This window comes from Panulirus ornatus, chromosome 52 (assembly GCF_036320965.1).
Source record: "Panulirus ornatus isolate Po-2019 chromosome 52, ASM3632096v1, whole genome shotgun sequence".
Taxonomy (NCBI): Eukaryota; Metazoa; Arthropoda; class Malacostraca; order Decapoda; family Palinuridae; genus Panulirus; species Panulirus ornatus.
In genome coordinates, this window is record NC_092275.1 from 9145851 (window position 1) to 9172008 (window position 26158).

General features: G+C 43.1%; 1 protein-coding gene across 1 annotated transcript in view; it reads right to left on the reverse strand.

The window, feature by feature from the left end:
* The window catches only part of LOC139765053 (uncharacterized), a 564355-nt gene that overhangs the window by 37107 nt on the left and 501090 nt on the right, over positions 1 to 26158 (reverse strand). The window contains exon 4 of the mRNA XM_071692137.1: positions 13626 to 13792. Within this exon, the coding sequence (XP_071548238.1) occupies positions 13626 to 13792 (167 nt within the window). The remainder of the gene's footprint in view (positions 1 to 13625; positions 13793 to 26158) is intronic.

The window sequence follows — 26158 nt, forward strand, 5'->3', positions numbered from 1 at the left end:
ATGACCCTTCCATCCTAATTGTACGGTTGAAGGTCACACTATTCATCCAATCAGGGAACACCAACGTAAACATGGAACTTTACCGATCCTTAACTTACTTTACTAACTGAAGACTTCCTGCATTCATTCAAGTTGACCTCAGTCACGTGAGGGTTTTTTTTTCACTAAAACAAACCTTTTATCAATGGAAATCTTCCTTCAGTAATCCAAAGCTTATTCATCCAAATCTTACTTCACTAATCCACAGCTCGCTTCGGTAATCCACAACTCGCCTCACTAATTCGGAACTTCCTTCATTAATCCATACGTTATTTACCTGAATCTACGGTTAACTCCACTAATCCACTGATCCCAGTCCAAGATATTCAATATCTCATCCAGTCTACATTTCCGATGTGAATCATTCCTGTTTTCCCCTCATGCGAAGAAAGCATTTGATCCATGACCGCTATTCAATATCCTCTTTCCCCTGTTCCACATTTCCTTTCCCTGATCCACACCTGCCCGTCCCACACCCCAACTTCCATTCCACAATCGAGGTACCACCCATCCTGAGCCTCAAGTCCCAAGGAACAATAATTGCGATCATATGTAAGAGGGAAATGAAATTACAGAATTAATGCAATTAGCTGGACGGACGGGTCCGGGTGAGGCCTCCTGGGCTAACAAGCTCCCTGCTGACGAGGGCGTTACCAGGCTACCTGCTGAGGTTAACAAACTACCTGCTGACGATGGCGTTACCAGGTTACCTGCTGAGGTTAAACTACCTGCTGACGATGGCGTTACCAGGTTACCTGCTGAGGTTAAACTACCTGCTGACGATGGCGTTACCAGGTTACCTGCTGACGATGGCGTTACCAGGTAACCTCCTGAGGTCAACGAACTAACTAATAAGAGCATTTCTAGTGAGGACAGTGGGATTAGCTTTTTACCTGCTAACGGTGAAGTTTTAGAGAGAGAGAGAGAGAGAGAGAGAGAGAGAGAGAGAGAGAGAGAGAAACAACTCTCCGGTCACGGAATATGACAAGCATAAGGACTCAATGTTTCCTTAGACTGGAAAATTTACGTCAAGCGTCCATGACCTCATTATCCTTAACGAGCAGTTAGGCGGCCTCATTAGGGCTGACGGGCCCCTCCGATTGGTTACCTGGAGGAGTGGGGGCGGAGTTTGCTTAATTGCATATCTTTAAATTCAGTAAAATTGAAATTACCTTTTCCCGAAGACTAGACTCAAATAAGGGTCGTCTTGTATACAGAGATGTTTGGGTGTGTTCTTGTTTCGTTGTGATAGTCTATCTAGTCTATACCCTGACTACCATATGTTATATACATATATATATATATATATATATATATATATATATATATATATATATATATATATATATATATATATAAAATGTGTGTGTGTGTTTGTCAGAGGATATACGTGTCAGAAGTGGAGGGAACAAGGAGAAGGATGGAGTGGAAAAAAATTTGAGCGATCGGGGCCTGAACATGCAGTAGGGTGAAAGGCGTGCAAGAAACAGAGTGAATTGGAACGATGTGATATACCGGGGTCGACGTGCTGTCAGTGGATTGAACCAGCACGTGAAGCGTCTTGGGTAATCAATGGAAAGTTTCGTGGGACGATGTGGAAAGGGAGATGTGGTTTCGGTGCATCGTACATGACAGCTAGACACTGAGTGTGAACGAATGAGGCCTTTGTTGTCTTTTCCTAGCGCTACGTCGCGCGCGTGTGGGGGAACAGGGTTGTCATTTCATGTGTGGCGGGGTGGCGACGGGAATGAATAAAGGCAGGAAGTATGTATTATGTACATGTGTATATATGTACATGTCTGTGTATGTATACATACATATATATATATATATATATATATACATATATATATATATATATATGTATACGTTGAAATGTATAGGTATGTATATGTGCGTGTGTAAACGTGTATGTGGGTGGGTTCAGCTATTCTTTCGTCTGTTTCCTTGCGCTACCTCGCTAACGCGGGAGAGAGCGACAAAATAATAATGATAATTATATATATATATATATATGTATATTGGGAAGTGAGTTTGAATGGAGAAAAACTGGAGGAAGTGAAGTGTTTTAGATATCTGGGAGTGGATCTGGCAGCGGATGGAACCATGGAAGCGGAAGTGGATCATAGGGTGGGGGAGGTGGCGAAAATCCTGGGGGCCTTGAAGAATGTGTGGAAGTCGAGAACATTATCTCGGAAAGCAAAAATGGGTATGTTTGAAGGAATAGTGGTTCCAACAATGTTGTATGGTTGCGAGGCGTGGGCTATAGATAGAGTTGTGCGCAGGAGGATGGATGTGCTGGAAATGAGATGTTTGAGGACAATGTGTGGTGTGAGGTGGTTTGATCGAGTGAGTAACGTAAGGGTAAGAGACATGTGTGGAAATAAAAAGAGCGTGGTTGAGAGAGCAGAAGAGGGTGTTTTGAAGTGGTTTGGGCACATGGAGAGGATGAGTGAGGAAAGATTGACCAAGAGGATATATGTGTCGGAGGTGGAGGGAACAAGGAGAAGAGGGAGACCAAATTGGAGGTGGAAAGATGGAGTGAAAAAGATTTTGTGTGATCGGGGCCTGAACATGCAGGAGGGTGAAAGGAGGGCAAGGAATAGAGTGAATTGGAGCGATGTGGTATACCGGGGTTGACGTGCTGTCAGTGGATTGAAGCAGGGCATGTGAAGCGTCTGGGGTAAACCATGGAAAGCTGTGTAGGTATGTATATTTGCGTGTGTGGACGTATGTATATACATGTGTATGGGGGGGGTTGGGCCATTTCTTTCGTCTGTTTCCTTGCGCTACCTCGCAAACGCGGGAGACAGCGACAAAGTATAATAAAAAAAAAAGATATATATATATATATATATATATATATATATATATATATATATATATATATATATATATATATGTTGAAGGTCTGTTGAAAGTGTTTGATGATAGAGTGGCAGATATAGGGTGTTTTGGTCGAGGTGGTGTACAAAGTGAGAGGGTTAGGGAAAATGATTTGGTAAACAGAGAGGAGGTAGTAAAAGCTTTGCAGGAGATGAAAGCCGGCAAGGCAGCGAGTTTGGACGGTATTGCAGTGGAATTTATTAAAAAAGGGGGCGAGTGCATGGTTGACTGGTTGGTAAGCTTATTTAATGTATGTAGAATTCATGGTAAGGTTATTTAATGTATGTATGATTCATAGTGAGTTGCCTGAGGATTGGCGGAATGCTTGCATAGTGCCATTGGACAAAGGCAAAAGGGACAAAGGTGAGTGCTCAAATTACGGAGGTACAAGTTTGTTGAGTATTCCTGGGAAATTATATGGGAGGGTATTGACTGAGAGGGTGAAGGCAAGTACATAGCATCAGATTGGGGAAGAGCAGTGTGGTTTCAGAAGTGGTAGAGGATGTGTGGATCAGGTGTTTGCTTTGAAGAATGTATGTGAGAAATACTTAGAAAAAGCAAATGGATTTGTATGAAGCATTTATGGATCTGGAGAAGGTATATGATAGAGTTGATAGAGATGCTCTGTGGAAGGTATTAAGAATATATGGTGTGGCAGGCAAGTTGTTGGAAGCAGTGAAAAGTTTTTATCGAGGATGTAAGGTGTGTGTACGTATAGGAAGAGAGGAAAGTGATTGGTTCTCAGTGAATGTAGGTTGGGGGCAGGGGTGTATGATGTCTCCATGGTTGTTTAATTTGTATATGGATGGGGTTGTTAGGGAGATGAATGCAAGAGTTTTGGAAATGGGGGGCAAGTATGCAGTCTGTTGTGGATGAGAGAGCTTGGGGAGTGAGTCGGTTGTTGTTCGCTGATGATACAGCGCTGGTGGCTGATTTATGTGAGAAACTGCAGAAGCTGGTGACTGAGTTCGGTAAAGTGAGTGAAAGAAGAAAGTTGAGAGTAAATGTGAATAAGAGCAAGGTTATTAGGTACAGTAGGGTTGAGGGTCAAGTCAATTGGGAGGAAAGTTTGAATGGAGAAAAACTGGAGGAAGTGAAGTGTTTTAGATATCTAGGAGTGGAATTGGCAGCGGATGGAACCATGGAAGAGAGTCATAGGGTGGGGGAGGGGGCAAAAATTCTGGGAGCCTTGAAGAATGTGTGGAAGTCGAGAACATTATCTCGGAAAGCAAAAATGGGTATGTTTGAAGGAATAGTGGTTCCAACAATGTTGTATGGTTGCGAGGCGTGGGCTATGGATAGAGCTGTGCGCAGGATGGTGTATGTGCTGGAAATGAGATGTTTGAGGACAATGTGTGGTGTGAGGTGGTTTGATCGAATAAGTAACAATAGGGCAAGAGAGATGTGCGGTAATAAAAAGAGTGTGGTTGAGAGAGCAGAAGAGGATGTTTTGAAATGGTTTGGTCACATGGAGAGAATGAGTGAGGAGAGATTGACAAAGAGGATATATGTGTCAGAGGTGGAGGAAACGAGGAGAAATTGGAGACATATATCCTCTTGGTCAATCTTTCTCACTCATTCTCTCCATGCGCCCAAACCATTTCAAAACACCCTCTTCGGCTCTCTCAGCCACGCTCTTTTTATTTCCACACATCTCTCTCACCCTTACATTACTTACTCGATCAAACCACCTCACACCACATATTGTCCTCAAACATCTCATTTCCAGCACATCCACCCTCCTGCGCACAACTCTATCCATAGCCCACGCCTCGCAACCATACAACATTGTTGGAACCACTATTCCTTCAAACATACCCATTTTTGCTTTCGGTGATAATGTTCTCGACATCCACACATTCTTCAAGGCTCCCAGGATTTTCGCCCCCTCCCCCACCCTATGATTCACTTCCGCTTCCATGGTTCCATCCGCTGCCAGATCCACTCCGAGATATCTAAAACACTTTACTTCCTCCAGTTTTTCTCCATTCAAACTTACCTCCCAATTGACTTGACCCTCAACCTTACTGAACCTAATAACCTTGCTCTTATTCACATTTACTCTTAACTTTCTTCTTTCACACACTTTACCAAACTCAGTCACCAGCTTTTGCCGTTTCTCACATGAATCAGCCAACAGCGCTGTATCATCAGCGCACAACAACTGACTCACTTCCCAAGCTCTCTCATCCTCAACAGACTTCATACTTGCCCCTCTTTCCAAAACTCTTGCATTCACCTCCCTAACAACCTCATCCATAAACAAATTAAACAACCATGGAGACATCACACACCCCTGCCACAAACTTACATTCACTGAGAACCAATCACTTTCCTCTTTTCCTACACGTACACATGCCTTACATCCTCGATAAAACTTTTCACTGCTTCTAACAACTTGCCTCCCACACCATATATTCTTAGTACCTTCCACAGAGCATCTCTATCAACTCTATCATATGCCTTCTCCAGATCCATAAATGCTACATACAAATCCATTTGCTTTTCTAAGTATTTCTCACATACATTCTTCAAAGCAAACACCTGATCGACACATCCTCTCCCACTTCTGAAACCACACTGCTCTTCCCCAATCTGATGCTCTGTACATGCCTTCACCCTCTCAATCAATACCCTCCCATATACTTTACCAGGAATACTCAACAAACTTATACCTCTGTAGTCTGAGCACTCACTCTTATCCCCTTTGCCTTTGTCCAATGGCACTATGCAAGCATTCCGCCAATCCTCAGGCACCACACCATGAATCATACATACATTAAATAACCTTACCAACCAGTCAACAAAACACTCACCCCCTTTTTTAATAAATTCCACTGCAATACCATCCAAACCTCTGCCTTGCCGGCTTTCATCTTCCGCAAAGCTTTTACTACCTCTTCTCTGTTTACCAAATCATTTTCCCTAACCCTCTCACTTTGCACACCACCTCGACCAAAACACCCTATATCTGCCACTCTATCATCAAACACATTCAACAAACCTTCAAAATACTCACTCCATCTCCTTCTCACATCACCACTACTTGTTATCACCTCCCCATTGGCCCCCTTCACTGAAGTTCCCATTTGCTCCCAAGTGTTACACACTTTATTTACCTCCTTCCAGGACATCTTTTTATTCTCCCTAAAATTTAATGATACTCTCTCACCCCAACTCTCATTTGCCCTCTTTTTCACCTCTTGCACCTTTCTCTTGACCTCCTGTCTCTTTTACATCTTCCACTCATTTGCATTTTTTCCCTGCAAAAATCGTCCAAATGCCTCACTCTTCTCTTTCACTAATAATCTTACTTCTTCATCCCACCACTCACTACCCTTTCTACGAATATACGAATAAAGTGCATATGACCGCGCACTTCATAGAAAATACAAACCTCCAACAGCCAGGATCCAACAGGGGTTCCGGGGTTTGATCCTGGCTGTTGGAGGTTTGTATAATATATATATATATATATATATATATATATATATATATATATATATATATATATATATATATATATATATATATGTTCTGGAAGGAGGTAAATAAAGTGCGTAAGACAAGGGAGCAAATGGGAACTTCAGTGAAGGGCGCAAATGGGGAGGTGATAACAAGTAGTGGTGATGTGAGAAGGAGATGGAGTGAGTATTTTGAAGGTTTGTTGAATGTGTTTGATGATAGAGTGGCAGATATAGGGTGTTTTGGTCGAGGTGGTGTGCAAAGTGAGAGGGTTAGGGAAAATGATTTGGTAAACAGAGAAGAGGTAGTGAAAGCTTTGCGGAAGATGAAAGCCGGCAAGGCAGCAAGTTTGGATGGTATTGCAGTGGAATTTATTAAAAAAGGGGGTGACTGTATTGTTGACTGGTTGGTAAGGTTATTTAATGTATGTATGACTCATGGTGAGGTGCCTGAGGACTGGCGGAATGCGTGCATAGTGCCATTGTACAAAGGCAAAGGGGATAAGAGTGAGTGCTCAAATTACAGAGGTATAAGTTTGTTGAGTATTCCTGGTAAATTATATGGGAGGGTATTGATTGAGAGGGTGAAGGCATGTACAGAGCATCAGATTGGGGAAGAGCAGTGTGGTTTCAGAAGTGGTAGAGGATGTGTGGATCAGGTGTTTGCTTTGAAGAATGTATGTGAGAAATACTTAGAAAAGCAAATGGATTTGTATGTAGCATTTATGGATCTGGAGAAGGCATATGATAGAGTTGATAGAGATGCTCTGTGGAAGGTACTAAGAATATATGGTGTGGGAGGCAAGTTGTTAGAAGCAGTGAAAAGTTTTTATCGAGGATGTAAGGCATGTGTACGTGTAGGAAGAGAGGAAAGTGATTGGTTCTCAGTGAATGTAGGTTTGCGGCAGGGGTGTGTGATGTCTCCATGGTTGTTTAATTTGTTTATGGATGGGGTTGTTAAGGAGGTAAATGCAAGAGTTTTGGAAAGAGGGGCAAGTATGAAGTCTGTTGGGGATGAGAGAGCTTGGGAAGTGAGTCAGTTGTTGTTCGCTGATGATACAGCGCTGGTGGCTGATTCATGTGAGAAACTGCAGAAGCTGGTGACTGAGTTCGGTAAAGTGTGTGGAAGAAGAAAGTTAAGAGTAAATGTGAATAAGAGCAAGGTTATTAGGTACAGTAGGGTTGAGGGTCAAGTCAATTGGGAGGTGAGTTTGAATGGAGAAAAACTGGAGGAAGTGAAGTGTTTTAGATATCTGGGAGTGGATCTGGCAGCGGATGGAACCATGGAAGCGGATCATAGGGTGGGGGAGGGGGCGAAAATTCTGGGGGCCTTGAAGAATGTGTGGAAGTCGAGAACATTATCTCGGAAAGCAAAAATGGGTATGTTTGAAGGAATAGTGGTTCCAACAATGTTGTATGGTTGTGAGGCGTGGGCTATGGATAGAGTTGTGCGCAGGAGGATGGATGTGCTGGAAATGAGATGTTTGAGGACAATGTGTGGTGTGAGGTGGTTTGATCGAGTGAGTAACGTAAGGGTAAGAGAGATGTGTGGAAATAAAAAGAGCGTGGTTGAGAGAGCAGAAGAGGGTGTTTTGAAGTGGTTTGGGCACATGGAGAGAATGAGTGAGGAAAGATTGACCAAGAGGATATACGTGTCGGAGGTGGAGGGAACGAGAAGAGGGAGACCAAATTGGAGGTGGAAAGATGGAGTGAAAAAGATTTTGTGTTATCGGGGCCTGAACATGCAGGAGGGTGAAAGGAGGGCAAGGAATAGAGTGAATTGGAGCGATGTGGTATACCGGGGTTGACGTGCTGTCAGTGGATTGAATCAAGGCATGTGAAGCGTCTGGGGTAAACCATGGAAAGCTGTGTAGGTATGTATATTTGCGTGTGTGGACGTGTGTATGTACATGTGTATGGGGGGGGTTGGGCCATTTCTTTCGTCTTTTTCCTTGCGCTACCTCGCAAACGCGGGAGACAGCGACAAAGTATAAAAAAAAAAAAAAATGAAAAAAAAAAATATATATATATATATATATATATATATATATATATATATATATATATATATATATATATATACATATATACATATATATATATATATATATATACATATATATATATATATATATATATATATATATATATATATATATATATATATATATATATTGCCGTGAGGTCGGTGTTCAATCACACGTGAAGGATATCCTATAATAGGTGTTAGGGCATGTCGCTCCTGTCATGTTACATGGCAGGACCCGTCCTGTGACGCTCTCCTGCGACCTCCTGTTTCACCTCACTGTCAGTGACGCCCTTCCAGTCTGAGGCTGACGTGATCTGACGCCTCGGCTGACGAGGGCACAACAACCGGCTCTCATCCGAGACACACAAGTGTTAGCAAGGTCCTGAGCAACGCTGATATAACCCTCGAGACGAGGAGCACTATTTTGCCGACGTTCCTTAAGGAGGAGAGGAGCATTACTTGACTGGCGTTCCTCCATGAGGAGAGGAGCAATACTTCGGTGGCGTTCCTCAAGGAGGAGAGGAGCAATACTTCGGTGGCGTTCCTCAAGGAGAAGAGAAATATCTTTTCGACGTTTCTCAAGTAGCAGATTTCCCACTTCAGAAACGCTTAGAGTCTTTTGCTTTGTCTTCTCTACTTACTTATCTAATATTTTGGCTCTAGGTTTCTGTTCCTTGTAAAGTCTGGAGGCCTCGAAAAGGAGTTCGTCTGTGACTGGAAGTTTTGAAATGATTAAAGGAAATGGACCTTGATTTAAGATGAGGGAGGAAATGGATTCTGTGTTAAGACAAGGATGGGGATAGACTTTGAATTAATACAAGGAGGGAAGTGGACTTTGTTTAAAGGCAATAAGGGAAATGGACTCTTAAAACAAGGAATAAACATCAATCGAGTGACACAATCTGGTTTTTGTGTTTCATGACGTAGAGTGACGTTCGGAGAAGGTTGTGTCTGTAGTATCTGATCCTCCTATATATACATATGTCGGATCCAAGTGAATCTTTTATCATTAGACGAAGCATGTGGTAAGAAGCGGGGCAAGTCGTACGATGGAAAAGTAAAAGATGACACCACAGCTAGGGAAAGAAAAAGAGCTAATGTCTTTAGAAAAACCTCTTAGGATGTGAATCCTCCATATATGATATCCCTCTCACCCTTGCTTACACCACCTCACTGAAGAAAGTTTAAAGGTCAAGGATGAAGACCGATATAAAACAACGATTGCTAAACGTTACAAGATACAGACGAGGCCAAAGCTGTTTTTCACCAAACACTGACACTTCATTCTGGTTAAATCACTTATTGCCAGTATTCAATCGGAAGCTCCTCGTCACTGCTTATATATATATATATATATATATATATATATATATATATATATATATATATATATATGATTTAATTAGGTGCTCGCAGTGTCGCCGGAGGAAGGTCAAGTGCCAAAAGAGTGGAAGAAGGCAAACGTATTCATCTTTAAGGAAACTGGGAAGTTGCGCTGAAGTACAGATCAGCAGATGGTTGACTAGTTGCCAGGGAAAAACTATCCACGAGAGAGAGAGAGAGAGAGAGAGAGAGAGAGAGAGAGAGAGAGAGAGAGAGAGAGAGAGACATTGAGTGAGGAAAAAGAGGATGTGTAACGAACCTTTGACACTTCTATGAGGATGATCTGCGATATACACGAAGATATGAACGAGTTGTTTGTGTGCGTCTAGACTACCAGACATTGTGTGACACAGAAGAATGGTAAAGAAGGATTGTCAAACAGTAGTAAGGAAGTTCAAAAGATGAGGATCACGTGAATGTACAACTCTCTCCTTTGTGGTCAGCATACTGGCAATCAAAAGAGTTACACAAATACAGACAGATACATGCAAATAACAAACACACCTACATATACATTTCCATATACTCACGAAGCCGGGAGTTCTACCTCCGGCAGAGAGCTTTCATTGCCAGCCTTCGTAATGAGGGTTTCTAACCGTAGGTAAACAGAACTTCGACTGCCTTAAGAATACCAAGAGGCTCCAGGACGGAGCTATATAGAGTCTCACCCAACAGTACAGTAAGGTCTGCCGCTAACCCAGCGACCATATCAAACAGAAATTTTAATAACGCCTCTTGGGAAGGCTTCCTTTGTGGGTCTTGACCTCTGGAACACAATGGCACGACCCTTAGGTATGGTGGTGGCCTGGCCTTTGCCCCGAGTCCTTGAAGCTCAAGTCAAAGGGCCAGACCGTCATACCCCATGGGTCGTGTCATGCTCAAGGGTCGTACCGTCTCCCTGATGGGTCGTACCGTCTTCAAGGGTCGTACCGTTGTGCTCAAAGGAGAGAATTCTTTTGCTCAGGGGTTGTACCGTCGTGTCCAGAAAATAGTACTCTAGCTCAAGAGTCGTGTCTTCATGCACCAGGAGAGTTCTGTCTTGCTCACGCGTCATATCGTCATGTTCAAGGGTCGTTCTGTCTTGCTCAAGGGCCTAAGCATCCTGGGCGAGTCTGTGGTAAGAGATGCAATGTGCCATAGACTTCCACCAGAGGGGAGGGCACGTCGCCCTGTTTCTCTTTAGGTCATGAATAAGTCATCTGCGGGTCCAGGAACCATTGGCCCAACCTGGAATCCTTGAACAAGTCCAGGCTGCACTTCGCTCCAGAATACTGGACAGCATCTCTCGCACGTAACGCCATCTGCGCAAAAACCTCGTTTTTCCGACTTATTCCACTAATACCTACGGAACAGACCCTTCCATCCTTCCGTCCATCTTTATCACCACCGAATACAGAAACTTGATGAGAAAATATCTATCATTACAGACAAAAGAATATATCAAGTCCTCGATATACAATCGCGAGATTATACAATTTGAAGGAGAAACTGATTTTCTTAAATTCCTTTCTAGACCGACATGATAATATCGTGCTTTCTATGATATCTGCAATTTGTGCAATTGTTCTTCCAACACAAGACTGAATAATCCATTTTGTTTGATGTATGACGATAAGGGTGACTTTCCTCTGTTCCTCCTGCTTTCAGCAGTTTATATTCTGTTAAACTATCCGGCGACAACAATCTGTCCTCCTGCTAACCTGTCTGTTTGCAGCAGTCTATCTTCCTGCTGACCCGGTAGTCTATCTTCCTGCTGACCCGGCAATCTATCTTACTGCTGACCTTTTAGTCACAACAGCGTGTCCTCCTGCTTCCAGGAAACTTACTTCAAAGTAATTGGAGTCAGAGAAGATAATCCTGTTATAAGATTAATGAATATTCAAATTTCATGTTTCGTAGGCTTATAAACGTATCATTTCATTATTCTTCATCATGCAACTTATATGTTTATCCTTCAGCTGAACTGTCATAAGGGAAATACGTATTTCATTTTTCATCGTTCCTATCGTCACAATTTAGGAAAACCTATGGTAACTGGTCGATATATTTGGCTAATAGGGATAGGGGAAAAAAATGATAGGGGGGTACCTTGCCTAATGATCTCTCACACGTCACTGCCCATTAGGTCAAACGAAGTTAAAAATAAGAGACAGAGAGGTCCATTATCTCTTGGAGAGGACGAGAATGTGTGTGTTTTATTTGAACTGTATATCAGGGTTCGTGGCTTAATGACCTCCCCTAGGTCGATGGTCATTAAATCCATCAGCATACAGAGAGGAGAGGGAGACGTGTAGTAGACAATGGAAGGCACATTAGCAACAGCAGCAGTGACAGAACACTGCCACTCCAGGAACATTCGTTAAACACTGTTCCAATTGCAAAATACAGAGACAATGTATCTTAGGGCTATGACCTCCACCCTTGGTCACGCAGTACGGGGTCAGTGACCCTTAGGCTTGTAGACTCAGGGATGACCCCCAAACCTGCGACCACCAACATGCGATATAACGTAACGTTCCTAAACTGTTGTGTCTCTTATAACAGATGACAGTCTAGTGTGGCTGGTTAATCCTGGTTTATCCAGGACACGAACTGCTAAAAAAGCTTTTTTTTCTTTTTTCAATATAAGGCTCCAAAACAACTACTGTGTAACCACTTCTCTATATGTATCAGTCAAGTCTTTCGAGAGAAAATAATGGAGTTTGGGAAATATAAGGTACAACCCATTGCATATATGACTGGTATGTATATGAAAGTGGACATTCTAAAATAAGATACGAGGATTACTTATAAAATAAGGTGGAATAGATAACATGAATGAAATAAAGATACTTAACATTTACAGTTTCTTGGAAGGGGTCACAAGAAGGCCAACTTGAGTGCCACATAAACGCATTCAAATGGCATATTACCTTTTCTGTTTACTTCCTTTGTACAGCTTACTTCCATGTAGAACAGCGTACCATTTTCGAAGCACAAAGGAACTGATAACCAGGGTTGCTTAATACCCTCTGGCTTGAAGGGAAGAAAGGATAGTGGATCTTAAAATGGTATTCTCCAGACGTATCAATACCCTGGATCTCCTACAGAAGGACGCAGTCCTAGGACTGCTTCTGTAGGAGAGGATTATGTGAAGAGATGTGCAATGCTTGTGGCGTGTGCCATTATCGAAACGATAACGAGCATTGAGAATAAAACTACAATTAGAACCAAGACGATGGGTAGTAAGTGTGTATGGCGAGCGAGATAGGCACAAGCAATGTGAGAGTGAAGCAAGAAAATGTCGAAAGACTCCGGAGAGAGAGAGAGAGAGAGAGAGAGAGAGAGAGAGAGAGAGAGAGAGAGAGAGAGAGAGACAGTGTGAGCGCTCACTGATGTTCATCTAAAAGCGGGAGATGGAAGAGAAAGACTACAATAAAACCGCGTAAGAACACATTTAGAACAGAAAAGAAACGAGCGCAGTAAGAAGGAAAGAATCGTATCATGGAAAAGCGCAGTGCAAGCACACCGGGAGCGCAATATAGAAACACTGAGTGGCCAGTATGAAGACGAGAGCGGCATTATGAACGCAATAAGATCACACCAAGTGCAGTGAGCGCGGCATCGGAACCAACTGAACGCATTAAAACAATAACGGCGCAGTATGAACGCAATGAAAGCGCAATGAGAACACAGCAAAAGCACAACGAGAGCGTAATAAGAGTACTATGAGGGCGCAATACGAGTACAATAAGAACACAGTAAGAGCATAGATTAAGTGCGCGGCGAGAGAGAGAGAGAGGAAGAGCAAAGCCAGCGCAGATTGCGCAGTCATGAGGACTTACTTCTTGATGCCGGGCAGGAGGAGCTGTGAGGCGTGCTTGCAGGTGTCGACACACTGGCGGCGCACCTTCCGGATGCGCTCGCGCAGTTCTGGCCCGTCTCTGGCCTGACCCACACAGATCAGCAGGTCACGGAACAGTGCCACCTGCGAGTTGATCTCCACCACCAGCTGTTGGAGAGAGAGAGAGGGAGATGGTTAGTGTTGGAGAAGATACATTAGTATATATTACTGTATTTGTGTGTGCGTGTGTGTGTGTGTGTGTGTGTGTGTGTGTGTGTGTGTGTGTGTGTAATGTAAATCCTTTAGCATATCTTTACACGAATTTGAAAACACGGGGTTTTGGTCTCCATGCATTACCACCAAAATATACTACTCACCCACGCCTCCTCCTGTCCAGATCCAGTAGAGAGACATAAGAAAATAAATACAGGAAAGATTTTATCTTATGATTCATGGTATTTTCTCGTCTGACTTACCCTTGTAGCAGCCATGATTGTTCCAAGTTTTGCCGAGCCAAACATTAGACGATCTTTTCTTACATATTTCATAAAAAGAATACTTTCTCAAGATAGGTGTGGAAATGTGTCAGTATTATTAATGATTAAAAATTGGAGATCCATGTCTGACAAGAAATAAAAACTACGAATTGGCATTTCAAAATCAATGTCCCAAGATTACCAGCCAGTGAAGTTAATATTTAGATATTATATGAGAATATTCGTAAATAAGACAAGTTTACGGGATATTTTCTCTATAAATCCATATTTCCAGCGTTTCCAGGAGGACTTGCTGGTTCTTTGGGAGCGTTAGATGTAGCCGATAACTCGCATTTAGCCCGGTTTATGGTAGTCATTATGATTTAATGGAGGAACTGATGTTGCTGCATGACTGAACTAGAAAGGTGTTTATTACAGTGATATCTGTCTTTCTGCCTCCCTCCTCTGCCTCCCTCCTCTCTCTCTCTCTCTCTCTCTCTCTCTCTCTCTCTCTCTCTCTCTCTCTCTCTCTCTCTACTGGCGAGCCCTTCATTAAGCTTCTCCTTTTAGCAAAATTCCGTCGTAAATTGCTTATAATGATTATCCCTGGGGATAGGGGAGAAACAATACTGCCCACGTATCTCTTGCGTCTCGTAAAAAGTGAGGAAGTGGGGAGGGAGATTGGGGCTGGTGCACATCCTCCCCTCTAGTATTAATACTTTTTTTAGGAAAAGGAACAGGAGGAGGACACAAGAGAGGATGTAGTAATACAGTGATTTGCCGAGTATCATACTCTCTATTTAGTGGTATGGGGCACACAAGTGGCAAGCTCTGAGAAACAAACCAGAGTAATATCTACATAAGAGAGAGTGAACAAACATAATGGTATCCGGCCAGTGGGTCAAGTTTTGCGGTCATACTTGATGATGATGATTCATCGTCGTGCTTTAAACTCTACTTTCTCAATGTATATAGAGCTACACCCTCCCCAGGTGTGAGGGTGGTACTCAGTGTAAGAACTAATCCATCCTTTGTGTGATCAGAGCAACAGTTCAAAAGAGAAGGAATTAAGGTATTGACAGAGCACTACTAGTCTCCCCTGAGGCAATCTTAGCAATATGTGTAATACGGGGTTCCTAAAGTAGATAATACGGTGATGTCATTTATGTTAATTGTGCCGAGTGATGGAATTACAGAGTCATCAAAAGAGATCGGAAAAGTTATGAAGGGTTTCAGAGAGAGAGGAAAGGGCAGAAATTAGGTTTTACAGTCATTAAACTTAATAAGTCGCCTCTATCCCTCTGGGAAACCCCTGTCCAAGTCCGAGTTCATATGGGAAGCTGTGACGAGGAGAGATGTATAGTGAGCGAGAGATAACAGAGCAGAGTCAAATGAAACGAGGGACTGCGGTGTTCAGCCGTCATCGGGGTACGAGTACATTTTGTTATGCGTTGGAGAGAGGAAGTCCTCGATGAAAAGGAAGAAAGAAACAGGACAGAATATTATGGGGAATAAGCTGTTGGTTGGGAAAGAGGGAAAATTTCTCTCCTTAATATTTACGGAAAGACATCAAACAAAGACGAAACTAGTTATGAGAGGACAGAGTAAGCAAGAAAAGCCACAAGGAACGGAACCTGAAGTTCAGAGTTCGATGATACATTCTGCCTTCAGCTTTCAAACCATTAAATCCTGCAAGAGAGGATTGCCTAGTCTCTCAGAGATTACGATCAAACACTAGAAAATATCTTCAACGGATCTCGCTTTGCGAAGACCATAATGATGATCAGCGAGAAGTCTTCTTGGTTCATGATGTTTAAGGAGGTAGGATGGGTTAAGCCTCTGAGAAGCTGTGAGGTGAGGGAGGGACGTAGCAAGTGCGGTACGGAGGAGGGTACGAGGACAGAACTGATCAAAGTATCAGGAAGGCAGTGACTGCCTCCCATCCTCCTTGAGAAGAGCATGCCTTACCACCAGTAGGGACTCGGGGAGAAAGAGTGGTTATAGCTGCCTCATATGGTCCTTTACGGCAGGGTCATCTGTGAGGAGGGAAGGATGTAGTGGTAGAAGTGTCTACTGTGGTGCAGCTGATCTAGTGACAGCTGCGTGGTAGTGCTAAATGCATGCAAATGCGATTGTTATATTTCAGACAAGAGCATGGCAGATGTCAAGGAAGATCAGGTGATGACAAGGAGACAAATGCATGACAGATATCAAGGAAGTTCAGATGATGACGGGGAAACAAAGGCAGGACAGATGCCAAGGAAGATCAGGGGAGAACGAGGAAACATGGGCATGACGGGTGTCAAACGAGATCAGGTGATGACGGCATGACAAGTGTCCAGGAAATATGGAAATTCGAAAGCACCATCTAAAGTCATGTGTTAGTGACATACAAGTCATCAGCAGCAGAGACTAAAGGGTCAACGATCATCCTGACGAAGATGAACGCCCTTGCAATGACGTTAGTGCCGATAGTGAAGCCAGTCCTAGCAGTGGTGGTAGTCCTAGCAGTAAAGGTACTGTAGTCATGGCAATGAGGATATCAACAGTCAGGTGTGAGCTCATGTTTAGTGTACTCAGTGAAGGGAGGAATCGCATATTAGTGTCTGAAATGAAAATAAAAAGTTTGCTTAGTTTAGCTCAGCTCACTTCCCTTTCTTTGGCGTCACTAATACGTGTCACAGCAAAAGAAAAATCCAGACGCTTGTGACCATATGTCAGTGGCCAGTTTTGAAGGTCACAGTTACCTCATATTGAGAAGGTTGAAGTCATAATTGTTACCTCTAGTCAAACGCTAGTCTTTCAGGCCACTGACTTATTACACAGGAGAAACCCAGACATGTGACCTCATGTCAGCCGCCAGTCTGTGGGGTCACTTACAGCATCCTAGCAAAGGAGAAATTCAGACGTCTGTGACCTCACGTCAGTAGCCTGTCTTTGGGGGGTCACCATTACGTGGTACAGACAAGAAGGAAACCAGACTATTCTCTGGTGGGACAAAGAGTGCTTAAGAAAAAGCGAGTGGTTCTGTGTACCTTCTCCTTTACTCCCTTCCTGCACATCGCACGACCCTCAACTCTCCACTACCCTCCCTTTACTCCAGGCAGACGATGAACTCTACCGTGAAAAGGTTGAAGGTGGAGGTTGTGGGAGGAGAGTGGATGTGAATGGAGGAGGATGGAGTCTAGGGGAAGGAGGGAGTATGAATGAGAAAGACGAAGGTACCATGGAGGGAGGTGGGCAGTAGGCAGGGGGGTAGGAGGTGTGCCTCGTCTTAATGACCACGGTCGCTTTAAAACATATTTTTTTCTTCCCTGTTAGCGATGTGGGCAATTCAATGAGAGGGTTCAACATAGTGCTACTCCACCATAAGCCTTTAAGGCGGGAGTCTATAGGTATAAGCATCTTCGTTTACCCTTAGAAGGCTTGGGTTTTGTGTCGAACGTCCTAGTCTGGCCCCCTCCCCTAGTAGGTCGCACCTTCCTTGAGAATTAATCATGTCTCGAGATATAAATCCTTCGTCACGTCTTCCCCTTGATCCAGGTAATTTCCTGAAAGACATTTGTAAGAATTAGGTGTTGAGCCAGTGTTGCAGTCTCCAGGGTTATTCTTTGTCTAGGACAAAGACCGAGTGTCTTACTTGGTTCATGATAATTCCTTGTAAAAGAAAATATGGTTCAATAACTTTGCATTAGATTTGTTTTTTACCTTTGACTGTAAATCCCCTCCTCTTGGTTATTTGATGGACTATATTGTAATGACCACTAGATTAATGGGTGATTAATCTATGGGAAGGAAAGGGTCATAGGTATCTAGTTCATGGGGCTAAAGGGTTGGTCATGGGGATGGATTCAATGTCAGTATCAGTTCTACAGAGAACTGAGAGGTTCGTATACAATGAGAAAAGGAAAAAACGATTGATTTTGAGTTAAGCATTAAATGGTCCACGTGAATGACAGAGAGCAACTCTCCCATGTGATGATGGGGTGGATACCAGGTGTTCCATGTAATAATGCAATGATGTAAAACAACGGTGTTCTTTCCCATCATATCATGGCTTTCCACCCATCCCATCATAGAAGGTTCTCTCCCACCATATCTTAGATTTCAACCTGCTCGGTTAAACAAGGTTACCTCGCATCGTATAGATCTCCACCCACTCCTCTATACGAGGAAGAATCGACATGCGAATTTATAACACAATCTGGCATATAGAACTGCTAGATGATTTCGCAAATGTTTCCACGAGTGTTTAGTTACAAATTTCGGCCAGTGTCCACACTCTGCATGACTTAATTTGTACACGAAAACTGACCATATTGCTGGTCATGAATGTGTTAATCACTTTTGTGTGACTTTAACCCTATTATTATAGGTTATGTGGCTGATGCTAATTACTCTCCAGCAGATGTCTCTCCTCTCAAACTGCGGTAATAGTTTCTTTATCTGCAAACCATCTGTTTTTAACAATCAAGTGGTTACAGCACCCATTCCTTAATACACTATTTGTTAAAGACCAGTGCATATTTTGCACTCATTAGCTCAATGTTTTTTCTTCAACACTCGCTAACCCGCTTACTTTTCAGTAGGGGTTATATATGCATGTCTAACAATCAGTGTAATTAAGAAACTATTCTGCCTGCTTACACACACATATACATATGTGTGTGTGTGTGTGTGTGTGTGTGTGTGTGTGTGTGTTCATATCTATCGTCGTTTTCCACAAAAATATTTCGTAAATATTCCCTGTTGGTTGTCGTGATTTTCCCCCACCCAGCAAGCGGCGGCAGGAGAGAATAGCGTGTCGCCGGGAACATATTGTTGGGTTTAAAGGAGGATCCGTACGTGGCGGGGGAAGCCAGCCCCAGGGGGCTCACCACTGCTTATGAAAAGGGATGTTTATGTGTCAATTTGTCGGGTAGGGTTTCTACCTCCGTCAACCAGGGATTTCCCTCGTCTGCCTGTGGATTCACGCCTGCTGGGCCTCAGCCTTAACCCTGGGGTGCGTTTTGGGGGTTCAGAGGGGTTGGTGAGGGAGGTGAGGGCAGGGAAAGTCAAGACGGGGAAGGATCAGGAACTAAAGAACTTCATAATGCGCAAAATCCAATTCTGAATTAAAGTAATTATGATAAAGTAAATGTTGGGAAGGAAGAACAGATTCGACTGAATTACCAGCGCTACACAATGATTTACCTTGACCAATAGCCAAAAAAAAAAAAAGGGAAACTTCAAGGAAAAACAAACTTCTAAAACTAGTTGCAACAAAGTCATCGTCACGAGCAACTTCACTACTTAACTGAAGAAAGCGTTGGTGAAAATTTTAGAAAAATTAAGTCCCGGTCATATTTCAGTTTTGTTTTGTGCTATTCTTTCATTGTTCATCACTGCCGAGAACACCTACTTAACATACTTAGAAACCTGCTGCTACCTACTTATTACTGAATACTTACGTGTCATGCTTTGAAACAGAAAACGAAAAAACTGTGGTTTTTACTGGCAATGAGGGAGTAATTCTGACCCACGTGCTGCATAAATTATATCGAATAAGTCATGAAAGTATAAGTCAATGAACGAAGACGCAAAAACATGCTAATGATTGTATACTTAAACAGAAGATATTGAATAACACAAGAGTAACAACTGCTTACAAGTTGAATCTGCCAAATGGGATATTTTCTATCTTAGGATCTTAAATAGGATTACAGATTTAGTTGAAGCTTCGTACTTCGCGAGATAAATGAATTTCAGACTGTTCAAATGCAAATCCAACAGCACACGCTAAACCAAGCCAGATTGGAGAATATGGTTGGAGAGAGAGAGAGAGAGAGAGAGAGAGAGAGAGACACTCAAAATTTCAAATATTTGGAGAAAACATTTAGTGAGGGCTGAGGGAACGGAGGTCGAACTGTGCGAGTGGTGAGCGTCCGGCAAATTGCTAAGGTTATGAGGCAAATTGATGAGAGGAGAAAAATATGCCGAGCTCTAGGTGTTGTTATCTTGGGGTGCGTCTGCAGGAATGGCATGAACCATCGGACTAGGAGGGGTGGGGCCGGGCAATTGGCATGGATGTATTTTGAGCAAGAAAGTGAAGGTGATTGGAGAGAGAGAGAGAGAGAGAGAGAGACGTCGTCCCTCGCCACTTAGGAAAAGTGGGGAGGAGGTCGAGACCCATGATCATTACTTTTATAAGAAATCAATTGTAAGTTCCCTCTTATCACGGTTCCTACATTATGGGGAACAATTGGCGATTGGGGACCTGCAACAGATGGAGGACAAGACGATGATTAGGGACTAGCCATTCAGTAAGAACCAGACAGTGACTGGGGACTAAACAGTGACTGGGGACCAGCCAATGATTAGGGACCAGTCATGAGTGGGTACCAGCCAATGAGTGGGAATCAGCTAGTAATGGAGACGAGCAAGCGAGTGGGGACTGGACGGTGAGTGGGGACCCAGCCGCCGAGTGGGGCAACAGTGGTTCTAGATATAGTTATGTCACTAGTTAACACCATGACTGTACATCAACACGATAATAGGTACACTATATAACAAAGCTGGACATCAACTCCACAATACGGTACATCAACAGCACAGCAGTACATCACCACAAAACAGTGCATCACAATACGGTACATCACCACTAAACGGTACATCAACATCATATAATGGTGCATCAACAAAGCGAACTTACATACATGTAACCCTACCTAACAATACAGAGAGGAACACAAACAGCAATAGACTGGTGGATCCATTCGAGTCTGTTTGACAGTAGAAGAGATTCGAAGCTCAGATTAGTGTGATATAACAAGATATCAGAAGCTCAGATTAGTATAAATGGAAATGACGAGCAAATGATTCAAAGAAAAGAACTTGTAAGCTTTAAACATAACCAAGGAGGCGTGAATAATATCAATTGTGGAGTTGAAGTACTTGTCAAATATCTTCTTAAACGTTTTTATGGCGTTACGTGCCAAGCTCTGGCGACTGCTAGGCTAAGACGGCGAAGCGTAAGAGAAGATCGAACGGGTGAACGGTGGATGGGCATGATGAATGAACCAACACTTGACTGCATAACTTTCATGTATGACGTGAGAGAGATCCGTTGAATACGATGTTTCTTTTCTATTTTCAAAACAATGAAATATTCATTATATCGCGCGGGAGCCTTTGAATTTGTTCACTTATATATATATATATATTATCCCTGGGGATAGGAGATTAAGAATACTTCCCACGTATTCCCTGCGTGTCGTAGAAGGGGACTAAAAGGGGAATGAGCGGGGGGCTGGAAATCCTCCCCTCTCGTTTTTTTTCTTTTTTTATTTTCCAAAAGAAGGAACAGAGGGGACCAGGTGAGGATATTCCAAAAAAGGCCCAGTCCTCTGTTCTTAACGCTACCTCGCTAACGCGGGGTGACTGTATTGTTGACTGATTGGTAAGGTTATATAATGTATGTATGACTCATGGTGAGGTGCCTGAGGATTGGCGGAATGCGTGCATAGTGCCATTGTACAAAGGCAAAGGGGATAAGAGTAAGTGCTCAAATTACAGAGGTATAAGTTTGTTGAGTATTCCTGGTAAATTATATGGGAGGGTATTGATTGAGAGGGTGAAGGCATGTACAGAGCATCAGATTGGGGAAGAGCAGTGTGGTTTCAGAAGTGGTAGAGGATGTGTGGATCAGGTGTTTGCTTTGAAGAATGTATGTGAGAAATACTTAGAAAAGCAAATGGATTTGTATGTAGCATTTATGGATCTGGAGAAGGCATATGATAGAGTTGATAGAGATGCTCTGTGGAAGGTATTAAGAATATATGGTGTGGGAGGAAAGTTGTTAGAAGCAGTGAAAAGTTTTTATCGAGGATGTAAGGCATGTGTACGTGTAGGAAGAGAGGAAAGTGATTGGTTCTCAGTGAATGTAGGTTTACGGCAGGGGTGTGTGATGTCTCCATGGTTGTTTAATTTGTTTATGGATGGGGTTGTTAGGGAGGTGAATGCAAGAGTCCTGGAAAGAGGGGCAAGTATGAAGTCTGTTGGGGATGAGAGAGCTTGGGAAGTGAGTCAGTTGCTGTTCGCTGATGATACATCGCTGGTGGCTGATTCATGTGAGAAACTGCAGAAGCTGGTGACTGAGTTTGGTAAAGTGTGTGAAAGAAGAAAGTTAAGAGTAAATGTGAATAAGAGCAAGGTTATTAGGTACAGTAGGGTTGAGGGTCAAGTCAATTGGGAGGCGAGTTTGAATGGAGAAAAACTGGAGGAAGTGAAGTGTTTTAGATATCTGGGAGTGGATCTGGCAGCGGATGGAACCATGGAAGCGGAAGTGGATCATAGGGTGGGGGAGGGGGCGAAAATTCTGGGGGCCTTGAAGAATGTGTGGAAGTCGAGAACATTATCTCGGAAAGCAAAAATGGGTATGTTTGAAGGAATAGTGGTTCCAACAATGTTGTATGGTTGCGAGGCGTGGGCTATGGATAGAGTTGTGCGCAGGAGGATGGATGTGCTGGAAATGAGATGTTTGAGGACAATGTGTGGTGTGAGGTGGTTTGATCGAGTAAGTAACGTAAGGGTAAGAGAGATGTGTGGAAATAAAAAGAGCGTGGTTGAGAGAGCAGAAGAGGGTGTTTTGAAGTGGTTTGGGCACATGGAGAGAATGAGTGAGGAAAGATTGACCAAGAGGATATATGTGTCGGAGGTGGAGGGAACGAGGAGAAGAGGGAGACCAAATTGGAGGTGGAAAGATGGAGTGAAAAAGATTTTGTGTGATCGGGGCCTGAACATGCAGGAGGGTGAAAGGAGGGCAAGGAATAGAGTGAATTGGAGCGATGTGGTATACCGGGGTTGACGTGCTGTCAGTGGATTGAATCAAGGCATGTGAAGCGTCTGGGGTAAACCATGGAAAGCTGTGTAGGTATGTATATTTGCGTGTGTGGACGTATGTATATACATGTGTATGGGGGTGGGTTGGGCCATTTCCTTCGTCTGTTTCCTTGCGCTACCTCGCAAACGCGGGAGACAGCGACAAAGCAAAAAGAAAAAAAAATATATATATATATATTTGCGTATAAAGTACTCGATGAAAAAAAAAAATCTAATAATAGTCTGTGACTGCCTTTTTTCCTTCACCATCGCCATACAATTGTACAAAGCTTTGGACGTGGTTGCATTTTTCATCTTTCCTATCTTCATCAACTTCTAACATTCAGTCTTCCTTCCCTCGTTTCCTTAACTCGCCTATCCATCTCGCTCCTTCCCTCCCCACCAGTGACCTCCTAAGGGGATATGAGCAAAGTTCTCACTCCATCGTCTCTCTGGGACTTAAGCCAGAGGCCGACGCGTCCCATGGATGGGATGAGTCAGCTGGAGTGACAGGCCTAGCTAGCCAGAACCGTCGCGCTGTCATGAAGACCTTGTTGCTGGTCGGTCTCAGGCTGCTTTCAAGAAGCAGTAAAACTACCAATTCTTTGACCACTAATCTGCCTTCACTCCAACCCTTGTGGCGCACAGGGCGTTTGCACTTCGTCTGTCGAACATTTGGTGAAGCGGTATTTTGGTAACCACCGTTATCAGCAAATCTAAATTACTACTGAGAGTAGATTTTTATCTTTTATATCATTTTAAAGTTATGATAAGATGTTCTCTCGTGGGTGGATCTGAGGCCTCAGGCAAATGCTGACCTCTCGTTAGTTTTTGACTGGCCAGTAACCTGAGGCATTCAGAGGCCCATCTCTCTCGTGATCTGTCTGTATCTACGTAGCCCCATCCTCAAGCTTGCGACCCGAGGCGCTCGTCTGTCTTTGTTGAGATCGACCACTCGAGGATTGACCGTTATGATACCCGCTTCTCTTGACCAGCTAAGCTGTGGCATGCTCCTCCTCCTCCTCCTCTTGCTCTTCCCTCTTCCAACAACCTTATCACCTTTATGTAAATCACGTCTACAAACGCCTGCAGTGGGATTTCCTGATTAACTTCTACTATCATTTTCCTTCACTCTACCTTACATCCTTGACGTCCCTTATCTGGCAAATGTCTTGCCCGTGCCAGTTCGGTCACAGAGAGAGAGAGAGAGAGAGAGAGAGAGAGAGAGAGAGAGAGAGAGAGAGAGAGAGAGAAAGTTAATGTTACCAGTGTCCAGAACTTTTGTCTCCGGCAGGATGAACACTTCTAACCGACGTATGAATTATGGAGCGTCTGACTTGAATATAAATCTTCTACGGGTAGAACCATTTGCATAAGCGTCAAAAAGAATTTGCATCCATTTCATACCTATTGCAAATGGGTTCCGAACAGACCCATCAGTACCGGTTTCAAAGTCTATAGCACCGAGATTATTCCTTTTGAAGCGTTTTCTCCCGAGAGTCTGGGAATATGGGATGATAACTTAGTGCATACATCCTGTGATACAACGAGGACGCAAAAGAGGGAGCGTTGTGGCACTCCTCCAACCACGCATGCAAGCGAAAAACTTATCCAGTTGATACTAATATTACAGAATGTTGAGCAATGTAACAAAATTCAAATTTGATGCAAGGGATGACCTATCATCGCCGCATTTGCATTACGTTCATGAGGTTAAGAGGGTCAAGAGGTCATGAGCATTGGGTCATTCAACAGCGACGAGTAGATAAAAGGTGTCGACAAACCTATGTGCTTTAATGCAGTCGAAGCACCGTCGTTGTGACTTCGATGTCACCAGGTGCTATGTCGGTGGGAGGTCCTGGGTCTCATAGCCATGATCTGGCGGGGATTAGCACTGTATGATGACGTTCACTATGGTACGCTGGCGTGCTCAGTGTAGTATGGTTACGTGTGTTCAGCAAGGTATGAAGACATGCGCAATGCATTACATGCTTACATGCGTGAAGTATGGTATGACAATGTGCTCAGTACAGCATTATTGTGAATGTTTAATTGGTACCATAATGCGTTGGGTATAGTATGATGACGTGTATTCAGTACAGTATAATGACTTGTGTTTAGCTAGTTATGATAATATGTTCAGCATAGTATAATGACGTGCTCTAAATATGGTATGATGATGTGTTCATTATAGTATAATGTATTCAGTATGCTATGATAATGTGCTCCGTATGTTATGATAACGTTCAGTTTAGTATGATGTGTTCAGCATGGCATGATAATGTGTTCGGTACAGTATATGGCCGTTTTCATTACAGTATAATGACGTATTCAATAGGTCACAGATTTCTCTTCGTTTCGCTAAGGTTCCGAGAATAGATCTAACTTTTCCAGGCACATGACATGAGCTCAGATCAATTTAATTGATTTCATTTATCAACCGATCACAAGGTAATTCGTTTTGAACTTCTCGCATTACACGAAATTATTCCTCGGGATTTTTCATACATTGATCTAAGCCATCCGACTGACTGGGGCAAAGGTTTCCTTGCCTGTGATTCAAACTAACTTATCGAATGTTAATCGCACAGGGAAACTCAGATTCTGAAAGCCCCAAATTCCTGACGAAAATAACCTTGAGAGGATCGATACAAACTCGTGCAAAGATACCTTCACGAGTGGCTATAGCTACATGATCAAACCCCTACAGTCTAGCTTTCTGTTCTTCGATCTTTTCTCTATCAATGTAGACCGAGTGTGTAGAATACGATCACTGTTCACTAGCAGATAACCTCCTGATAGATCATATATTTTGTTACGATCTTGTCTCCATCTATATAGATTAGGAACTAAAGATACCATTACTATCCTCAAGCAGATATCATCTTCACAGACCACCACGTCTTACGTCATTTCCATGTAAATTCTTGTATTACACCAACAACTCTGGCCTTAGCCTCCGACCTCTCATTGAGAAGAGTCATATGATCACTGTGTGGACGTTTGCAGATCGAGGGTGGGCGAGTTGTGTTGTCTGTTTCTTTTCCTACATCACTAAGCTTTGGAGCTCTTGACCTTCTCTTGTCTTCAAGCTGTCCATAAGGCAGGTTACCACTTCCTGCGAAGCTTAAGCATTTTCTTTTCTATTTATTCCTCTCTCTTTTTAACCCATTTTTCATATCTAAATGTAATAGAAGCC